Source organism: Mesoplodon mirus (assembly GCF_964341445.2).
Source record: "Mesoplodon mirus genome assembly, chromosome: 6".
In the NCBI taxonomy this organism is placed as follows: Eukaryota; Metazoa; Chordata; class Mammalia; order Artiodactyla; family Ziphiidae; genus Mesoplodon; species Mesoplodon mirus.
The window spans coordinates 75,698,393-75,721,464 of record NC_138982.1 but is presented as its reverse complement, the minus strand read 5'-3'; the positions used below and the strand labels follow the sequence as shown (position 1 = coordinate 75,721,464).

The 23,072-nt window shown below is 42.9% G+C and overlaps 1 protein-coding gene across 1 annotated transcript in view; it reads left to right on the top strand.

The window, feature by feature from the left end:
* CPNE4 (copine 4) overlaps nt 1-20,627 on the top strand; it is a gene marked incomplete at its 3' end in the record, with an annotated part of 595,946 nt that extends 575,319 nt beyond the window's left edge. The window contains exons 12-16 of the mRNA XM_082625196.1: nt 3,893-3,947; nt 6,960-7,011; nt 9,565-9,698; nt 15,897-16,133; nt 20,493-20,627. Coding sequence (XP_082481322.1) covers nt 3,893-3,947; nt 6,960-7,011; nt 9,565-9,698; nt 15,897-16,133; nt 20,493-20,627 — 613 coding nt within the window. The remainder of the gene's footprint in view (nt 1-3,892; nt 3,948-6,959; nt 7,012-9,564; nt 9,699-15,896; nt 16,134-20,492) is intronic.
* Between the last annotated feature and the right edge of the window lie 2,445 nt (nt 20,628-23,072).

The following is a 23,072-nucleotide window of genomic DNA, read 5'->3' as shown; positions in this document are numbered from 1 at the left end:
TGGTGACAGGAGGGCTGGGGTTCAGATCCCAGCTCTGCTCCCTTTATTCTCCTGAGGTTATACTGGGCTTTGGTTTCCTTGACTGCAAATGAGAGGTTTATCTAACTTCCCCTGCAGAGTGGTTGTAAGGATCAGATACAAAAGTTTTGCCTTTTGTACATACTTGATAAGTGATAGAGGCTATTTTCTTTAATACTCTTACACAAAAGGGAAAAGGACCATAGTGTCAGACTTAAAAGTTATTTTGGACCAATGACCTTTAAAATGTTTTGGCTCACATACTCCTAAAAATAGTGTTAAAACATATAGCCCTCACACACTTTTGCATTGCAATCTAACATGTTCCATCAAGAGTTTAAATAGTGACAAAGAATGAAAATTCTAGTGTAATGTAAATATGGACATTTAAAAATAAAACTCTTACCTAACTCTTGCAAATGCATCCAGCAGAATCTAAATGCCATAGCTATTTGATACCCACCATCGTCCATTTAAAAAATGCGCGAACACTTTCATCAGTTTGAGCTGAGAATTTTGTTTCTTCTTTTTCTTGAACTCATATTTACATTCCCTTCCCCCATAGAACTTCATTCCAATGTATCTTTAAAAATTTGGTTTGAGGGGCCTCCCTGGTGGCGCAGTGGTTGGGGGTCCGCCTGCCGATGCGGGGGATGCGGGTTCGTGCCCCGGTCTGGGAGGATCCCGTATGCCGCGGAGCGGCTGGGCCCGTGAGCCATGGCCGCTGGGCCTGCGCATCCGGAGCCTGTGCTCCGCAACGGGAGAGGCCACAACAGTGAGAGGCCCGCATACCGCAAAAAAAAAAAAAAAAAAAAAAATTTGGTTTGAAATTCCTTTATTGATCACTGTATCACACATGTCTCTAATTAAAATATGAATATAAATTTTTAAGTTTCCAATCTCTAAAATTCACTGTAATGAAAAGATTCAAAGTATTTAAAAAATATCTTCTGGTTTAGTTTTTATTATAATCCTTATTAGTGTGTAATTGATCATAAATATTTGTGAAATTTCAACACCTGATTATTGTCTATAAAAAATAGAAATGAAAAAATCTTAATGAAACAGATAGTAGGTTATTTTCCCAATTAGTTTACATATCTGTAGATGACTGCTACCTATGACCAGAATGGGAAAATCTAGCATCAATTCTAATCCAATTTTTTGTTTTTATCAATGTAAATACTAAGAAAGCTTGTTTTTATAAGTCCATGGTAATGGAAAGATTTTGCCTATGAGCATTATGTAATTATTTCAATTCTAAGTTTTATACCAAAAAATTACATATCTATCATCAAAAGGTATTTTTAATGATCTACCGCCTGACATCAGCACTTCCTACAATTTTTTTAAAGCAAAAATGAGCAAGTACCTGACTTACAAAAGGATTTGTTTGCTAGTGAGTCATTCACATCAGGAAGTATCTCTTTATTTTCTTCTGTGGAGCTTTTCCACTCGGGAGCAACGCACCATGGTGGCTGAAATTCCTAGTGGGTGAGCGGAGGTTAATTGGGAGAGGGGAGGTGTGAATGAGGAGCAGGTATTTCCATCAGAGATGTTCCCAGAAGATGAATTTCAGTAATTTCAGTGGGGAGGTAGAGGAACTGAATACTGATTTCCTTTAAAAACAAAGAAGCCATGCTCTCATATCCCTCGAAGAGCTTTGCATTTCCATGTACCCTAGCTTTAAGACCACTGCTTTAGAGAACAGCCTTTATTAAATGTCTAGTTGTTCTGAAATGCTATTTTGCTCTGAGTTCATCTCCATTTCCTTATGGATGCAGTCGTTTGTCTTTTCTTTTATTAATCTCTTGCTTTAGCCCACTTTTCCTTACCAGGGAGGGTAAAAATGCATCTTCCATCTGCAGATCATCTGATCAAGGTCTTTCCCTAAGAAGTTCAAGACAGCAAGCTCATTGCCACTGAAGACCCTGGGCTCTTAGATAGTATTTTATATTATTTTATTCCAATAGTAAGAAATACTGCCTTCAGCAATGTGGTGATCTGCCCTGAACTTTCCAGGTTGGAAGTTTCTACCAATCAAGTCCTCAATAATTTCTAAATGACCCCTTTACTCAGTGCTGCTGGATCCTATCTTAAGTTCCCTGATGTTTTGGCATGCTGATGCTTGCTTGTGTGCTCAGCTTGCCTTCCCCTGACTCTTGCATAATAAGACTCCTCTCTTCCTAGTTTTATTTCTAATCAGGGAAAATGAATGCTTAAATCTATTGTGCTTAGGCTTGAATATTTTTCTTTAGTATGTTTATTAGAGTCTTTGTGACTACAGAGAACTGATGCTCTCCTGACTCATTAATTTTTCCCCTTGTAGGTGAAGCATTTTCCCTACCTCCCTACTCTTGAAACTCAGTTATATAACAGTGCATCATGCTCAGCAAGCTTAAATTCGCAAGGGTGGCTTGAAGGGTTAAAAGGAATATCATTATGTCTGGAACACTGGTTTTGTGATTAGAAATGGGTGGAATATTAAATCTCACCCCTCCTAAACTTATCAAAGAAATTAAAAAGTGTAGAGCCTTCTAGGTTTCTCTGCTTTGACTTCTGAGCCATCCAAGTTGGAAGAAGCAAGACCCATCCTCCACCCAGAACAGTTTTCTTCCAGACTTAACTAGAAAGCACCTCTAAAATCTCCCTTGCTGATTCCTCCCCACATTTGCTCACCTTTGTCTTGGCTAAGAAGGAATTTCTGAGACAAAGTATTTCAGTATTTCCAAGGACCAGAAGTATTTTTTTTTCTCAGAGCTGTGGCTAATCCTTTATAAGATTTTATGATTTCTTAGTTACCATCATTAATACCTTTTCTAATACCTGCTAGATGCAATGCCCCACGAAGCCCATATTCACACAACAGAAAGGGAAAGAGGGAACTGGTGATTTTCTGGCAAATTTAGACATTGATTTCAGAGAATTCTGGTTTCCCTGTACCTCTCAACCCCTACCCCAAATTTGGTCAAATGGGCTGTATTTTGGTGAAGTTCTATCAAAGCCATCATTGGCTACTGATGACCTCTAAATCAGTTAGATAGTGACGGGTGACAGTCTGGCTTTGATCCTTTGACTTCTCAGCTTGGGGCTCCCCTTTTGCATCCAGAGACATTCTGGGACAGTGAGCCCTTATCTGAGTTTCCTTTTCTCCTTGGCTGGCTCTGCAAGAACTGCGAAATGGAGGAACTGTTCCAAGAACAAATCTCAGTTGTGTTTTTAATGGGAGAGAAAGTAAAAGGTAGATAGCCTGAGGGGGGCATGTCTTCTTCCAATAGCAATACTCCAGAGCCCCACTGCAACAATCCCCTGACAGCACAAATTTTGCTTAAGAAGAGTCTTATTTGTGATCTGGTCAAGAGGCCCAGTTATGGGACGTGCATGAGGAAATCACATTTAATGCTGTACATAATCAGTAAGTTATGATGGTATAATAGAAAAGGCATGGGCTTTGGAATCACACAGTGCTTGCTGGTAAACATCTTAGGTCATTTTCTTAGCCTTTCTGAGACTCAGTTTATTCATCAGTAAAACAAGAATAATAAGTAGGTGGACCTTCAAACATTGTGTGAAAATTAACTAAGTATGTACATGGCCTAGCATCATATCTGGCATATTGTAGTGCCAATCAGTGTTTATTCTTCTCCTGCCCATCGTCTCACCTATAGTATAGGAAAGCAGTAAAATGATGAACTTTGGGGATTATTTCTTGATTTTAGTTGCTCACACTATTGCTATCCCCTGTTACCACAGGTAATCAAGAAGCACGAGTCATTATTTGGCAAAATGACCTATTCTAGCAAGGTAATGCAAGTTCGTGTTTTTCTTCCTCATTAAATGGACAAATGTAGCAACTTCTTTTTTTTAATTTCAGTGACAAAATGTTCCCAGCCTTTGGGTTCGGTGCCAGGATACCCCCAGAGTACACGGTGAGTGAGTGTTTTGCTATAAACAAAGGATGAGTTGGGTTTCCCTCACAGGAGTCTCACTCTTTCGACCTTTGAAATAATTATGTAAGGGCCCAAAGAGGCAGAAGTGGTCTTCAGAACCAGTGAGATTAGCTCCTCGGAGCCTCTGTTTTGATGACAGCCAATCTCCTGGTATTCTGTATTGGCCTTCTCAGAGTCATTTCCAAATGAAGTGTTCCATTGTTTAGCTTCTTATAGACATAGTCAGAGACTGTGGAAACACTCAGAAGTTGATCTCCAGTGGCTCAGAACCCATGTATTCAGATCTCCCCTGGAGAAAGACCCTATTGACCATGTTGACAGTGAAAGTCTATGACAGTGAGGTCTACAGACTCTTTCATCCCAAGTCCCTAAGCACCAGTCTTTTGTGGGAGACAGAGAAAAATCCTGAAGAAAGCACTGCTCGAGCTCAGAGAATCTGGAGCTGAAAGGCTCATGTAAAGACACTGGAATCCTATTTGGTCTCGATGCCGATTTCTCACAAAGAAGGCAGAGACTGTACGTGGAGAGATTTGTGCTGCAGTGGAACTGAGGCATTCTCCCATGGTATACCAGATGGCCCTGTGGGACACTCCACAGGGGACTCAGCCTCCCAGGTGGGAGAACCTTGGAGAGGAGCAGGGCTCCTGCTGCAGCCTCAGGAAGCCTCTGAGGTCCCAGCTAAGTGCAAGCAATACCACCCAGTCATCAATTTCTCTTTTACTGACCTTGTCTGAGCTGCACAGCAGGAGGCAGGTGCCAACTTTTGCTTCCACCCCAGAGCCATCAGACCAAGGGCCTTCAGTGAAAGAGGGAGTTCACCTCCCTTTTCCTGCTGGAGTGAGAGATGATGGAGTAGCCTATCTCCCTGACCTGTCCTCCTCCTTGTTTGCTTTGCAGCCCACACTGGCCTTCCTGCCGACCATGCTACAGAATTCTAGAAGCATTTGTCAGAAATGAGTACATTGTGGGGGAAGAATATAGAACAAGAGCTGTCGACTGGTTGCCTATAGACATTAGTCAGGCCATATTCTATTTGACACACAGTTTTTTTTTTTTTTTTAAGAATTAGACAATTTCATACAAAATGTCAGATTTCTGGTTTCTCTGGAAAAACTGAAAGGCCTGATAACACTATAATTAAAAGATTACACATAAAAGTATTAGCCAGAGCTCAGGAGATTCAGTCCCCTTCAGATGGGATATCAGTTCCAGAATGTGGGCGGGTGGGTGCCCACCTTCCTCACAGAGGTGCTGAGTCTCGAGCCTGGAATGCACCTGGACAACCACCAGTCCAGCTGCCCTGAGATGCTTGAGTGTCCTCCTCACATCCCCCCAGACAGCCTTCCGGTCTCAGCTTGACCCAGTGGGGCTGAGGACAAAGGTGTGCAGCATACCTGGCTCCAGGCCTTCCTGTCCTCATGCCTGACATCTGCCTGGTCACCCTCCTGAAGCAACTTCTTCTTCTTGCTGTTTGCTAAAGTCCTGATCCCCTGGCTCCACTCTGACTGGCAGCTAACTTATTACTGCTGCCCTAACAGTCACCCCTTACGTATTCTCACTCTGCTCCCCCAAAGCCATTCAGATACCCTTTTCCATGCCTCATCTCCCCTCTGCCCTAGACAGGCCCTGATGGTCTCAGCAACTCAGGTGCCCCCTAGAGTGTTTACAAAATTACCATGACTTACTTCTTGAGGATAAAATCTCAGTTTGCATTGAAACTGAGCCACAAGCACCTCCGCCTTAGTTTGTGCTCTCCTGGGACCTTGCGACAAGGATTTGGAGGCAAGCAGTTTATTTGAGAGGTGGAGGAAACCTCAGTAGGGAGTGGGGAAATGGAGAGAAGTCAACATAGGGTTTACTAACAAGCCATTACCAGCATGGACAGCCAGAGCTGAATCCCGGGAGACAATGCAGAGCACACACAGACCCCAAGGGGTAAGAGACCTGGGATATTGACACACCACCTCCCATCAGCCCATGATGAAGAGCTACTCCCTGGGGACATTACTCCCAGGGGACATTAATTCCCCACCATGTTTGGCCTGTCACTTGGGCAGGCAAAGCAGGCTCTGGAAGCCCAAGAAAAACTTAAGGTAAATAAAGCACGCAGGATGGTTGGCAGTCAGTTGAGTTGCCTGGAAAAGCCAAGGGCAAGGGAGTGTGAGCGAGGCACGAACAGCATCAGCTCTGACCCCCACTGAGAAAAGAGGGGTCTTTTAACACAATGACCTATTTTCTAGGCCCCAGAGAGTCAGTCCTGTGGGAAACAGCCTTTGAAATGGAAGTCTCAGTAAAATTCCAAGTGACCCAATAAAAATGTCTAGATGCCAGGACACCCCTCTTATTTTATCAGGTTTTAGAAAGAAAAAAATAAACCACATATTATTTGACCTTGTACATATGTCCTGCCAGGTAGAGGAATTTGTGTTGTAATTATTACTTTATTACTTTTCCAAAAGCAAGAGTCTATTTTTACCTGTATGTATGTGAAAATCCTCCTGCCTGGCAGCTCTGTATATTATGTTAGAATGAGTCTTAAATGTCAACAGCTTTGCTGGAGCCTTTGTAACCATGGCCATGTCAAGCAGACAGCTTAGGTTATTGAGTTATCATTTTTTAATCACTGGGTCCAAATAGAACTCAACCAAATCTAAGTCTCTGGTCTGTGGCCACTTCTATCAGGAAGCTATTTGGAGTTACATTTTTATGGAATATTTTCTTGGATTTTTTTTTCATATGCCTTATTCTCCCCCTCCTGCCAGCATTTATCTGATTCTAGAAAAATCTCCCTGTCACCTCAACTCCACAGGGAGCTTAGAATCCACCCTCCATCTCAGAGTGATTGTGTAAAGGCTTAAAATGGTTCCCGCTGCTTGACACATAATGAATGTAATGAGCATCTGTTGGCAAACTCTAAGCCCTAGTGCCTCCTTACTGGATTAATGTTCTCATTCTCCTTTTTTCCTTTTGTAAATTTTAATTGGTGTCCAGGTATCTCACGACTTCGCAATCAACTTTAATGAAGACAACCCAGAATGTGCAGGTAAATCACAACGTGAAAGGAAGTCAGTGTTTCACAGCCCTTCCCTTCGTACTTTTCCCATTTTAGTTTCTCTCTCTTGATGCAGTATGTCAGTGATGATTGTCCACAGAGGAGAAGTAGGCTGGCTGGACCCAAATAAACACACTACTCTGAAGGCCACAACAGAGCAGAGATGTAAGAGCTGGAAAAGACAGAATGCAGAAGAGACCTTGAGCTTACAGCAAGAATATTGATTCCAATTCTGGATTCTTCTGGCCAAAAAAAAAAAAAAATTTGAGGGAAGGGTCACCTGATGGGCAGTGATGAGGTACCCCTCTTTCTGCTTTCCAAGTTGTCATCAAATATTTATTTTGCACAACTTCCTCTCTGTGGAGTAATAAGGAAAGGGGGAAGCGTGGAGATCATGTGACACTTTCAGCATGTTGGCAAAGGATATGCCCGCAGCAACTTCAAACAAGTCACTTAATGGTATTGTGCCAGAAAGAGCCTTCTCAAAGGCTTTGGTCTGTATTATGTTATTTCCAGCTAGAAATTCCCCAAGACATTCCACAAAATAATGATGATGACTATGATGATAAATTGTATCCTAGAATCATTTTTCCTGATTTCTAAATAATAAATAGAGCCAAGTACACCTGTTGCTATGAAAATGGTAAGACATTTTTGCAGTGGGCTGATGGAAATGTCTGTGTCTCTCCTCCTTCCTGTAGAGGAGGAAGGGGCTGAACAGGGTTAATTCAGATCCTGTGGGTGATGTAACACATCCCGCAGTTTCTTTCACAAATTTGGCACTAACTGTCCAAGAACATGACATCAATATCCCCGGGTCTGCACGCAACAACCTATGAGACCAGATCTCCATTCTGCCCTTATTCCCTCTCACCATCCCTCACGCCAAGTTTATTACAGTTTAGGCTTCCCTCATCTCAAACCATTCCCACTCTTCAACTGTAAGAATGGTTTTCCATCAAAGCAGAATGAAGGACATATCCAGTGTTAACCCATTTCACATCTTAGAATTCACCTGCCTGGTATTTTTGGAAGAGAACTCAGACTTGCTTATCTTAGGCAAAACCTCAAAAACCAAAACAGATAAAGAGCTTCTGTTCCACATCACTTAACTTCAAAACCAGGCTATGTAATGATTTTTGGCACCTGTCTTTAGAATGGCAGACTTTGGGGCAGGACAAAGAGAATGAAGCATTTTCAGTCATTTTCATACACATTTTGTTACATGCATGTGTATAAAGGCAGAACAGAACACAACTTGCTCATCCAAGATGCCCAAAATCTGGTTGGCCGGATGTGACAGGAAAACAATCACAGGAGGGGCTTTGTGGGTCTCTCTGGCTTAAAACAGGACCAGTGTGCTGTTTCAGGGTAGAAAGGGGTGCAGGAGGATGAGATGAAACGGGAAGAGAGAGGTAACACAGGCACAGACACAGAGGGGACCATTTGAACAAAACTCATTGGTAATGGGACTGTCTCTGTGGGATCACAGTTAGAACATTCAGTGTGCAGCCAAGACTTATGCTGGGAGGAGCTACACTAGCAGGGCTGCCTCTTCCAGCAGAGCCCACCCGTCATGATCTCTTGGATGGAAGCCCCCCTTAAATGAGGGGTGCCCGTGCTGATGGACGTCACTCACTTGTACTACAGTCCCTGTCAGATGACTGTGACCGTCATTTTGCTCATTCATCACACATTTGGGGAGCAGCTACCATGTGCCCGACCTGCCTCAAGCTCATGAGAAAGAAAGTCACAATTCCTACCCACAAGGACTTTAACATCTGGAGAGACGGTTGTGGGTACACATCACTCACATAGGTGGCCCGGGGTGGTTATACTGGAGTCAACAGGATGGTGTGAAATGGTGTGAAAATGAGAGGGATGTTAAAGCTGTGAGCATGGCCCTTAGAGCCAGACACACCTGGGTGTGAATCCTGAGTCTGCAGCAAACCTCTCTGGGTCTCAGTTTCTTAACTGTAAAATGGGTACAATGTTGGCTTCATTACAATAGGAGGATCTAATGAAACCTACTGTGTATGAGACATAAGGGAGACATTGGTGGAAATGATCGCTTTTGATTTGAACCTTTAAAGAAAATGATTTTAGAGCAAAATGATTTCTCTCTGAGTTTTAAGTTGTAGGGTTGCAAAATATTCCCAATATGAATCCCTTATTTTTGAAAGTGTAGAAAAAGATTTGGGAATACACAGGTTTGTAACTGACATTTTTTAATGGGTCTAGAATATTCTCTTTGTCACAAAAAGCTTGTTTGTATCCTGTCGCAAACACAATTATTCATTAATAAATTCTTCCCATATCAATTTCAAAAAAAAATAAGTAAAATGAATAAAGAAAATGATTTTAGTGGGAGTGGAGGCAGAAATACCAGCCCAGATGTGGTATTTTCTTTTTTATCTTAAGAACATAAATGTGCTATTGATAAGGACTATTTGGGGGAAGTTAATGCTTCATTTGTGTGTGTGTGTTTGATTATAAATATATTTAGGGGGACTATTTAGCTATTGATCTTTGTCAATTCCTCAGGGATTCAAGGAGTTGTGGAAGCCTACCAGAGCTGCCTTCCCAAACTCCAGCTCTATGGCCCCACCAACATCGCTCCCATCATCCAGAAGGTCGCCAAGTCAGCATCAGAGGAGACCAACACTAAGGAGGCATCGGTAAGGAGAGGGGTGGTCTGCCTGCTAATGGGCATTTACCTATCCTCACCTGGATACTGGCCATAGCACCCATCCCAATCTGACAATAAATTTTCATTTCTACCTGTGTGAGTTTGAAGAAGTGACTTAACCTTCCCCCATCCTCAGTCTCCTCACCTGAAAAATGGGGATAATCATGCCTATCTCTGCTGGATTAATATGAGGTTTAGAGATGACACAATTCAAATGTCTGCAATGTTACCTGAACACAGAAGGCTTTCAACAGGGAAAGCCACTATATTCACTGGAGTGTAGGTCATCCTCATAATACTCATACTCTCCTTCAGTTCCTAGGAAGGAAAAAAAAAACAACTGTCCAAAGCTAAGCTTGCTTTCCAGTGTACCCAGACTACAGATGGAAGTGAAGTAAAACAATGGGTTATTCTTCCGCCTGGTGGTCAAGTGAAGTAACACACAACATCACAGTGAAGGTTTATTTCAGGTCCTATTAGTGGTTTTCTTAAGAAAAATGCAAACCAAGGTTACAAGGCCAAATAGAGTTTGTTTTTTTCCCCGAATATATTAGACTTAAATATATTGCTGTAATAGATTTTCTATGCATCATTTTTCAATACCGTCATTTTGTCCTATATCCTTTTTTAGCTTTATGACCTTTTCTCGGATTTAGCAGAATATTGCTATGTCTGAAATTTTCTCTGTGACTTTATCCTGGGTTCCAAGACACTGAATTTGCATGAAGAACATGATATGCTGCTCCCTCACCTTCTTATGTGATCTCATCTAACCCCCTTGCCCTGTGCCTGTGTTCTCAGCTTCTCTCATGTTAGGATGGGCTGGACCACACTCCTGTCTCATGGCGACCTCTGCTCTGTGCACTGCAGCACACACCTCCCAACTATTAGGGACACTGACCTCATACTTATATTCCCTTTCTCTCCTCATCACCTATTTTTCCCTTTCTACTGAAGACTCATTCCTATTAGCAAATAAAGCATGTTACAATATCTCTTGTTTAGGTTCAAAACTCTCTCTCAACACCACTTTACCCTTTAGGTACTGTCCCTTATTTTACTCTCTTTTACAGCAAAATTCATTGAAAGAACTGCCCATATTCACTGCCTCCATCTCTCCTCCCATTGGCCCTTCCACCTGTACCACCCAAACTTTGCTCCCCAACACCCCTGTGAAGACCACATCTGTAAAAGTCAATAGCATCTCCATCTTGCCAAACCCACAGAGGCCTTGAAGCAAATCTGAATCCTCTCAGATGCAAGATTTAGGCATAGGGTTGGACAGGATCAGTATTTCATTTTATTTTTAACCTTTTTTTTTTTTCATCACCAGGGCTTCAAGTTCAAATACTTCAAATAATACCTTGCTCAGAAACCAAAGGCATAAAATAGATTTTAAGAAAACAGACTATTTTTGCTAAATATGGGCTGAAGGATGGGGTCCAAACTTGTCTATTCTCCTTGACTCCCTTTATCCCCAAGAGCATCCAAGACATCCCTAGGGCTCCCCGGAGCCCAATTTGAATCATCTGGGGTACCAGGACTCATAGGAGTAAAGAGAATCTGACATAGGTCTGAGTTCTGGACTAATACAACCAGCATGAGGTTTTGGCTATTACTCACTCCTCCAGGGACAGATGGGTCTGCTCTGAAAGGACGGGTCAGGAAACAGTACCGGAAGCATCTAATCCACATCTCCCCAAATAAACTCACTCCTATAGGCCAGGAGCACTGATGCTTTCCCCCAGCAGTTTCCATTATCTTTTTTTTTTTTTTCTTTTTGCGGTATGCGGGCCTCTCACTGTTGTGGCCTCTCCTGTTGCGGAGCACAGGCTCCGGATGCGCAGGCCCAGCGGCCATGGCTCACGGGCCCAGCCGCTCCGCGGCATATGGGATCCTCCCAGACCGGGGCACGAACCCGTATCCCCTGCATCGGCAGGCGGACTCTCAACCACTGCGCCACCAGGGAGGCCCTCCATTATCTTTTGAACAGTGTGTGGTCCAGGGCCCCTTGTTATCACTGATTGCTAAGGGTCCTAACCTTGAACCTTGAACGCAAGTGGTGCCAGGAAGTCTGTGGCTGTAGGATTTTCTCCTCAGTTTTGTGGAACTCTTCTAGAAAGAAAAAAAGTCCTCTCCTTATGTAAGCAGGACCTCAAGTACATTCAAAGACTATAATATTTCACCCATGAGCACTTTCCTAGCCTGACTTTGGAAGCAACTGTTACTGCGACCTTTATTGGAAATTTCCATCAGGGTTTTGATCCAACAGTCTGAAGCCTATTACCTTTAGCTAGATTACACCTGGAAGGATCAGGTTCTAGAATCTTGACAGTCTCTTCAGACCAGAGCTTCTTAACCATTTTTGTTCCATGGACACCATTAGCAGCTGGTGAAGCCCATGGACACCTCCTCAGAAGGACCTTTAAATGCACAAAATAAAATATATGTTATAAAATAAACCAATTATATTGAAATGCAGTTAGCAAAATATCTTTAAATGTGACATAGAAGCATCATAAATATAGTAATAAAATTAAATTATGAGAATTTGTGGCTGGCCTAATAATTCTGTAATTTCTAAGCAGTGTTGAATGTAAATGACACATTGAGATATTTGCAAACACTGTAAGATAACAAGAAAGTATTCTGTGATTTCTATTAGTGACACAGTCACAAGTACAGTTAAAACTAATTTTATTTGTTGATTATGTTTAGAATTGAAAAAAATGGTAAGTTTTAGATAGAGGTTAGTGAAAATAAAACTTTAATTTACCCCAGCTGCACAGACTGCCTGAATTCTTTCAACTCAACAGTCCACAAGCCTAGGTTAAGAACCCCTGCTCTAAATGAAAAGCCAGCCACATTCTGCAACCTGTTTTTCAGTGGCTTGCTAGGTGAGAATGGCTTTTTCATTTTTAAATGGTTGGAAAAAATCAAAAGGAGAATAATATTTCATAGCACACAAAAATTATATGACATTCAGGGCTTCCCTGGTGGCGCAGTGGTTGAGAGTCCGCCTGCCGATGCAGGGGACACGGGTTCGTGCCCCGGTCCGAGAAGATCCCACATGCCGCAGAGCGGCTGGGCCTGTGGGCCATGGCCGCTGAGCCTGCGCGTCCGGAGCCTGTGCTCCGCAACGGGAGAGGCCACAGCAGTGAGAGGCCCGCATACCGCAAAAAAAAAAAAAAAAAAAAAAAATTATATGACATTCAAACTTGTGTCCATCAATAAAGTTTTATCCGAACACAGCCATGCACATTCCTATCAAGCACTGTCTATGGCTGTTTTCATTCTAACAGGCAGAGTTTTGTCATTGCCACAGACATCATTATGGCCCGCAGAGCCTAAAGTATTTATTATAGCCCCTTTACAGAAAATATTTTGCCAACGCCCAATCTAGACCACAACAACTCTAAACTTTCTTGATGTGGTCGTGTGACTGTCAGGTTGTTTGCTCCTGGGGTATTGTAGGGGGCAGGTAGGGGAGATCCGTGCCCTGGACCATGAAGATTGGATCAGACAGGAGTTAGGGGAGGGTGGGGAGTGGACGATGAGAGCACAGAAGGGTGATTCACTCATGAGCCCACCTGCTCAGGAATCAGGATGAGTCTCCATCCAGGTGTGGCATCTGCCATGGCCTCCAAGGCACACCCTGGGAGGAGTCATTTCTGGTTTCCTACACTGCTTCCCTCCATCCCCAGGCCACCAAGCTGCCTCCTTCTGCCTTCTCCAAGCTGCCTTCTCCTTGCAACTCCCTAGCTCCTCCATCACTTCACCCAACTGAAACCTTCCTTCAAACTCCCAGGTCACCTTCTCTGTGAATGTATAAGACTTAAAAAGCATAGGTATGGATGAAAATTGACAACTCGAATGAATTTGAAAATTGATCAACTAGAACTAGGGTTGGGTAGTTAGTGGACATGGAACAGAATTAGTCATATATATATATATATATATATATATATATATATATATATGTTTGTTTATTTATTTATTTATTTTTGTCTGCATTGGGTCTTTGTTGCTGTGCACGGGCTTTCTCTAGTTGCAGTGAGTGGGGGCTACTCTTCGTTGAGGTGCACAGGCTTCTTGTTGTCGTGGCTTCTCTTGTTGCAGAGCACAGGCTTTAGGCACATAGGCTTCAGTAGTTGTGGCATGTGGGCTCAGTAGTTGTGGCTTGTGGGCTCTAGAGCTCAAGCTCAGTAGTTGTGGTCCACAGGCTTTGTTGCTCCACGGCATGTGGGATCTTCCCGGGCCAGGGCTCGAACCTGTGTCCCCTGCATTGGCAGGCAAATTCTTAACCACTGCGCCACCAGGGAAGCCCCAGAATTAATCTTTATATTAAACTGTATGGAAAGCATTCAGGACATGTGACTGTCTTCATCATAGTGTGAATTTCTCTTCTCTCTAATTGTATGTTTGACTGAGTTGTTTTGTTTAAAAACATTTTTTTCAAACTCACAGAGAAAAATGGGAACTCTTTAGCACTGCCAGCCTATATGCAGCTTTCTAAGTGTGATTCTCAAAACCAGATGTTTTCAACATGTGATTATTCTACCTAGCGTTTCTCCTTTGAAATGTGGCAACTTGGAATGGTTTCATCATCCCACATTTATTCCCTGTAGATGTAGAACATATTGCAAAGATTACATTAGAAATTCTTTTGGGTTTGGCATAAGCAGCATCTCAGTGACCTCCTTCCCTCCCCTCTCACCTGAGAGGCTGTCATGATGCCTCTAACGACTAAGGACAGTGATGTCCTCCACTGGGCCTTCCCTCTCCAGACCCCGTAGCCCTTCCCAAGCCCTTCCTGTGCTGATGAGCATGGAGCCTTCTCTCCAATCTCCATCTCAGATGAGTCACCCACCAGCCTGTCCAACCAGGACTTAGAGCAGGAAGAGTCTTCTGCCCACATCCTTGGAGAAGGGCAGCCACCTGCAGGCCACTCACTAGTCCAGGGCACACAGCCTTCAGAGGGAGAGACTGTGACCCTTGCCTTTTCTAGCAGGGCTTTAGTGCAGCGCCATCCACTAGAAATACAGTGGGAGGCATGCAGAGATTTTAAATTCTCCAGTAACCACATTTTAAAAGGTGAATAGAAGCAGGGAAATTAATGTTAATAATATATTTTATTTAACCCAGTATAACTAAAACATTATCATCTTAAGAGGTATTCCAAATAAAAAATTATTAATAAAATATTATACATTCTTTTTTTTTGTACTAAGTCTTCAAAATCCAGTGTGTATTTTATACTCACATCATCTCAATTTGGATGCTAAACTACCATAGAAAATACTTGATCCTTATATAGGTTTTATAAATTGATAATTGAGAAAGTGGATTCACATATTTATAGTTGCTCCAAACGTACTTAAAAAATTTCCAATAACTCAATCGGGTATCCACTTTTTAAAGTTAAATTTAAATTCATTCAAATGAAATAAAATGAAAAATTCTGTTTCTCCATTGCTTTCTCCACATTTCAAGGGCACCATAGTTACATGGAGCTAGTGGCTATTGTAAATATTAGGCAGCTCATCTTTAGACTCTTGCAAATCTCCAAGCTGAAGAGGACCCTACGAATGATCTAGCCCCACCCTTCATTTGAGAGATGAAGAGGCTGAGACCCAGAAGTGTTAAGGGAAAATTCCCAGCATCTTTGGGCTTCCCTGATGGCGCAGTGGTTGAGAGTCCACCTGCCGATGCATGGGACACGGGTTCGTGCCCCAGTCCGGGAAGATCCTACATGCTGCGGAGCGGCTGGGCCCGTGAGCCATGGCCTCTGAGCCTGCGCGTCCGGAGCCTGTGCTCCACAATGGGAGAGGCCACAGCAGTGAGAGGCCCATGTACCGCAAAAAAAAAAAAAAATGCCCAGCATCTCAGAGCTAGAGCCTTCAAAGCCAGCCCCCCTGACTCTTCTGCTGCTCTGTCTACACCCTGTGCCTTGTAACCATCACTAAGGTGATTATTAGAATTAACCTGCAATTACTGTGCCTGCGTTTAAGCTCCATTCAACCTAAGTCTTCAGTGTTCAGGGTTGTCAACACGGGCACTCAGGAAAAGTCAGTTGTCACTTGCTGTGGTCATTATGCACCGGAACCGCCGGAGTGTGTAACTGGCTTTGTCCTTGTCTCTCCCACCTCTCCATCCCCATCGTCTGCTGGTATCCCACCGATGGCAGCAATACTTCATCCTGCTGATCCTGACTGACGGGGTCATCACAGACATGGCCGACACGAGGGAGGCCATCGTCCATGCCTCCCACCTCCCCATGTCGGTCATCATCGTGGGAGTGGGCAACGCAGACTTCAGTGACATGCAGATGCTGGACGGCGACGACGGGATTCTGAGGTCGCCCAAGGGAGAGCCTGTCCTTCGCGACATCGTCCAGTTCGTGCCCTTCAGGAACTTCAAACACGTACGTATATCTCGAGGGCTTCCCCTGGGAGAGCAGAAGCCCCCCCCCCATTTTTCCACCAGTGTTCATAGTGAAGCAATGCCAGCTGTCCCTGCCTGGGCCAGGCCGACTCCCACCCAGGACATGTAGAGCTTGACTTGCTGGAGAAAGAAGTGTAACCTGAGTCATTGATGAGGAGTCATGCTAACTATGTAGCCAACATTTCATTGGAGCTTGGCCTCATCCACAGAATTTAGGGTCTCCAGTGTACCCAGGACTGCCATGTACAGTTGGGCAGGTTGTTCCCTGCTCAAGGTTGCCTGGCTGAAGTAGCAAAGAGGAGCTGAAATTCGTCCTTCGTTCTCCTTGTCAAGCCATGTGCCCTGGCAGAGGTCTGTGTTTGCCTTGGCAAAGTATATTTTCAAAATTATAGGAACTTAAATCCTGTATAAATGTACAGTAAGTAGCATCAAAGATTTATTCAATTCATTAATGAGGGAACCAGCAAGATAACAAAGTTAGTTTAAAGGATGATTTTAAACAGTTGTTTGTGGTCAGTAGGAGAAAATGCTGGAATAAGTTTGCTAAGGCAGAATCAAAACTGGTTCATGACCCACAGGGTTTAAAAAAAAAAATCTTTTCTGATTCATACAAAGTTTCCCTCTGGGTTGGTGGTGGCCCTGAAGAGCCCTGCAGAGCCTCCCCCACTGTGTCACAGACAGCCTCCTGTATTCTTTCATTCCATGCCCCAGTGAAAGCTCCCAGAAGTATGTGGGCAGTGAGCCTGGGTGACTCACAGCAGGCAACTCTGCTACCATAACCCATCTTCAACTTGTCCAAGGAGAGGTTTCCAAGCCCCCAAGTTGTCTGCACAGGACAGCAAGGTGGGGCATCCTCTTCAAGTTGGGGTGCTCTGGAGCTGAATCGCCCACAGTTGTGTTCATCAGTGAAACCACTTGCTCACATGGTGCCCAAGGTGGGGGGAGGGTGTTCTTCCAGACTGTGATGTCGCGCCCCGTCTTGTCAGCTGGACAGAAGTACCACAGGACTGACCACCACCCACAGCATTGCCTGAGTGAAGAGGGGTCCAAGAGCTTCTCCAAACCACCCTCTCCCCGCCCCCTACACACACACACACACACACATGCCATGGGGCCATGCACTGTTGCAGCCTCCACCCAGCCCCTGCTCTCCCTCACACACCCACAGAGTGCCTGCTGTGTGCTATAGCACTTGCACCACAGTGAGAGGAGGAGCCATGGGGCCCAGCCTCCAGGAATTTACTGGAGAACTGCCCGGTTGGGACACAGGTGTCCGCAGAGAACTCTCACACCAAGCGATCTGTGGGCGATTGAGGTAGGCCACCCTGTGGCTACAAAACTTCAGAGAAGCGGCTGGAGCTGGGACATGAGGAGGACAGACCTTGGGGTGTGGGCAGGGAGGTGAGGGGCGCCCGCAACAAAGAAGTGCCTGATCAGGGCGAGGAAGGGGGCGCACTCACTGCCTCTCTGCTCTAGGCTCCCGGCTCCCTGTGGTTTAGCACCCGCCTCAGCTTCCTGAACCTCAAATTAGATACTGAGAACCGTTTCATTCTCCAAACTAATCTATTCTGAATTCAATAAACCATAAACAAAACTCAAGGTGAGGCACTGATATCATTTCATACAGCCAGGAACCCATGAATCGCCTCTCTTTTTCTGCTCTGCATGGTAACTCAGAGCTTCGGACAGGGCAGAGGCTCTGAACTGTGTGGCTTGGGGCAAGTTACTTAACCTCTCTGTGTCACAGACTTTCATCTGTAAAACGGGGCAAATAACACACACATTGGAAGATTAGAGGTGGGGCTTATATAACGCTCAGCACAGCGCCTGGGGCATGTAGGTAGTTAATAAATGTGACTTTTATTACTGTTCTTGCCAGCTACTTTCATATTTTTTCCTGCCTTATTCCAAGTTAATGGAACTCCAGGCCCTCTCTGCTCCCCAGAACCACCAGCACAGATATGCAAAGGGCGGGAGCATCATTGGGAACTGTGCTGTCCAACACAGTAACAAAGAGCCACATGTTGTTATTTAAATTTAAAGTCATTAAAATTAAATTTAAAAATCAGTTTTTAGTCACACTAACCACATTGCAAGGGCTCAGTGACAGCAAGTGTCTGGTGACTACCACATTGGACAGTGTAAATACAGAATACTTTTATCATCCGAGCAAGTTCTGCTTGACATACTGTTCAGGAATATTTTTATCTTCGAATAACAGCAAATCCATCTCACAGTGGATTACATGAGTGGTTCTTAACCAAGGATGATTTTTCTCCCCAGGGGACATTTGGCAATGTCTAGAGACATTTTTGATGGCTACTTGCATCCAGTGGGTAAAGGCCAGGGATGCTAGTAAGCATCCTATGATGCAGAGGGCAGTCCCCACACAAAGAATTATCAAATATATCCAATATATCAAAATAGCAATAGTGCCAAAATTGAGAAACCCTGGATTATATAAGTACAAATATACTTTTCTCGTGTAGCTAGATGTTAGGGGCTGGTGGCTGCTGACATTAGTTTTTTCAATGATTCAATAGTGTCAGGACCAGCACTTAGAGATTCTTTTTGTTATTCCCTCACAATGATAAAATGGTTGCCATAGCCCTAGGAATCATATTCTAGTTAAAGGAAAAAAAGAAGAAGAAAGAGAAACAGAGCCAGTGATGTCCGTTAAAGAGCTCCAAGAAACACCCCTCAGGAAACTCCCACTTGGGTCTCATACAATGAAATTGGATCACATGGCCATCCCTAGTTGCCAGGGAGACTGGGAAGTCAAGTCTTTATCTTTCTAAACTTTGTGTGAGCAATGACCAGAGAGAAGAGGGAGGAAATGACTATTGTGTCTTCCCCAGTGTAAAAGTGGACCGTGATCTAACACATGACCCTGAGCAGTTATTTATAAATTAAAAGAGCATTCATGGATACCAATGTCCAACATACTATGGCACCTTCAAAATGTGAGCAGTCGCTTTAGAAACACTCCTCACAGTGTTTTCAGATTGTTTTTAAGGTACGTGTCTCTTACATTTTGAGCCTCCAAAAAACTCTGAGATAGAATGAATTCCTGTTCTTTCCTTTCTTGTCTCAGAATATCGGGGCTTAGCAAAGTTGAATGGCTGAGTGACAAGCCACATAGGAAAGAAAGAGCTAGAAACCTGGTCATCTGGCATGTAGACCAGCCCCCTTTCCTTCAGGACTTCTCCAGAGGGACCTCAAACATTTCTCTCTGCTTCAAATTTTCAACCTCTTCAGTAATTGCTAACAATGAGGTTCAGGCAATCTTACTTGCCCAGTGGCTGGGGAGTTAGTAGTGAGTGCCAGGGTCAGAGGTCAGGCCCAGCTCTGCATGAGTCCAGAGTCCATGCAGAATATCAACCTCTACCTTCCTCTGCCCCAAGGCCCGCAGTGAGTCCATAATGCTGATACAAGAAAGGCTACATAAATTAGCACAGTATTCAAGACTCTCCGTCACCTGGCCACAAGCTCATTTTCCAACTGAATGCCCCACCAATCCTGCATCCCCCCCCCCCCCACACACACACACACACATGCACTTCCTTTAGAGCCCCATCAGATGAATCACTGTCCCTAGAATGATCAAATGCCAATCCTCTCCTTCTCCCTGTTTTAAAATATGCCCAATGTAAATGCCATCTCTTCTTGGAAGCCTGCTGTGATTTCCTCCAAGATGGCTTAGTCTTGGTTTTTTGTGCTCTGGTCACACAGTGTCTGTGACTCCCTAAAGCAGTGTTTCTCAAATTTCAATATGCACAGGAATCACCTAGGCATCAAGTTAAAATACAGATTCTGATTCATTAGCTCTGGGATAGGTCTAAGATTTTACATTTCTAACAAGCTCCCATTGATGTGATCTGCTGGTCTGTGGGACGTATCATGTTCTGCCTCATAGGAGGGTTAATTTCGGCCCCACCAGGCTCCCCTCACATGACTGTAACTTCCTAATGGCAAGAATCATAGACCCTATAAACGCTAGCATAGTACCTGGAACATAAATAGGTGTGTGGATTTGAATGTAAATCAGACACAAAACTGCAAGGCAATTCTTTCTGCCATCCAGTGTTCACCCATCCTCAGGTGTGAATAGTTTTATATTTTGAGACAGACATGAAAAAATGTAATTATGAAATTAAAGGTTCATTTTCCAACAATCTGACAACTCTTGCTTGGAGTAGACGCTGACAAGTACAGAATGAATGATGAATGAATGAATGAATGAATGGGACCAGCTGCTTAGAGCAGGACTCAAGTCTTTTGGGCTGATTTGGGTCAGATTCCCTTGGCCAAAGTCACTGTGATTTCTTCTTCCCTATAGGCATCTCCAGCTGCCCTGGCAAAGAGCGTGTTGGCTGAAGTCCCAAACCAAGTCGTGGACTATTACAATGGCAAAGGGATTAAGCCAAAATGTTCATCAGAAATGTATGACTCTTCCCGGACACTGGCTCCATGAAGTCTACACACTTTTACAGAGTCCTCAAATACTATTCCTGCTGATACTTAATACTTCTATTATCCTGTACCTAAAAAGACACAAAGGTACACATTTAAAAATAGCACGTTTTGGTGATTTTTAACTAACAATTTTTTTTGCATGTGTAGCCCTGAGGCCTGGATCTGCTAAGCCCTTGTATTGTTAAAGACTTTTTACAAAGAAACACAGATAATTATAACTTACTCTTTACGTTACAGCATGTCGCCTTGATATAAAATGTTATCTGTATCTGTTTTTTATACAGGTTTGTTGAAATTTTGCTAAATTTCTTATTATCTTTACACTGTAAAGCATTTTGAAACATTTCTTGAACGTTGATAGCCAAAACATATTTGGTTTTATCTGCTACAGGATGAGAGACTTTTTAAAATGGCAGATGCATGGACTGTATTTTGCATGTTTAAAATAAAAAAAAAAAAAAACCATGCTGTTTTTGCAGTTGTCATCCATAATTCCTCCCTGCTGAGAATGGTCCCTCCACTGAAAAAGGGATTTATCCACCTAGAGGTGGTCTTCCTGAAGCGGGTCTGGGGCACCCAATCCAACACCTCTCAGACTTCCCTGTGTATACAAATCACCAGAGAATCTTGTTTAAATTTTTACTGTGATGCAATAGGTCTGCATGGGCCCAAGATCCGACAGCTCTGAGTCCCAGATGATGCCACTTCAGGCCCCATGTTTATGTCACTCCCTAGGAATGACCTCAAAGAGTCTTCAATAGACCCATGACAGTGGAAACTTGTCCACAGCAAATAACCATGTATTTTATGAATAAATTTGGTACTTAATGGGATTTTTTCTAAGGCTTAGAGTCTTATTTCTCTTTTCAAGGCAATTTCTGAACAGTGTTCATGTAAGTGACTTGGCCTCAGGTTAGGAATAGCTCTTTCACAGTCCCATAGAAACATGTGGACCATGGTTTTTAACAGACAAGGAATTAAAATACTTAGACCCTGTTCACCAGAAATAGCTGGTGGTTTTTTCTAACCCAAAACAAGGACATGAGCTTCAATGTCTGTGTGCCAGGGCCATAGTAAGCAATATGTGTAATGAATAGATAACTATTCAATAGATAGTTAGTTAATGAATAAATGGAATACTACTCAAATGAGTGAATGCATGAAAGAATGAATGAATGGACTTCTTAATGGGCTTCATGATCAACATCAAATCCACTGTAGATATTTTTTTTTACATTTTTATTGAAGTATAGTTGATTTACAATGTTGTACTATTAGATGTACAACAAAGTGTTTGAGCTATATATATATATTTATATATATATATATATATATATAAAAATATATATATATATAAATATATATATATATACACACACATATCCTTTTTCATGTTCTTTTCCATTATGGTTTATTACAGGAAATTGAATATGGTCCCCTGTGCTGTACAGTAGGTACTTGTTGTTTATCTATTTTATTTTTTTATTTTATTTTTTTACATATTTATTGGAGTATAATTGCTTTACAATGGTATGTTAGTTTCTGTTTTATAACAAAGTGACTCAGTTATACATATACATATGTTTCCATATCTCTTTCCTCTTGCATCTCCCTCCTTCCCACCCTCTCTATCCCACCCCTCTAGGTGGTCACAAAGCACCGAGCTGATATCCCTGTGCTATGTGGCTGCTTCCCACTAGCTATTTTGCATTTGGTAGTGTATATATGTCCATGCCACTCTCTCACTTTGTCACAGCTTACCCTTCCCCCTCCCCATATCCTCAAGTCCATTCTCTAGTAGGTCTGTGTCTTTATTCCCATCTTACCCCTAGGTTCTTCATGACATTTTTTTCCCTTAGATTCCATATATATGTGTTAGCATACAGTATTTGTCTTTCTCTTTCTGACTTACTTCACTCTGTATGACAGACTCTAGGTCCATCCAACTCACTACAAATAACTCAATTTCATTTCTTTTGATGGCTGAGTAATATTCCATTGTATATATGTGCCACATCTTCTTTATCCATTCATCCGATGATGGACACTTAGGTTGCTTCCATGTCCTGGCTATTGTAAATAGAGCTGCAATGAACATTTTGGTACATGACTCTTTTTGAATTATGGTTTTCTCAGAGTATACGCCCAGTAGTGGTCATATGGTAGTTCTATTTGTGTTTTTTTAAGGAACCTCCATACTGTTCTCCATAGTGGCTGTAGCAATTCACATTCCCACCAGCAGTGCAAGAGGGTTCCCTTTTCTCTACACCCTCTCCAGCATTTATTGTTTCTAGAATTTTTGATGATGGCCATTCTGACCGGTGTGAGATGATATCTCATTGTAGTTTTGATTTGCATTTCTCTAATGATTAATGATGTTGAGCATTCTTTCATGTGTTTGTTGGCAATCTGTTTATCTTCTTTGGAGAAATGTCTATTTAGC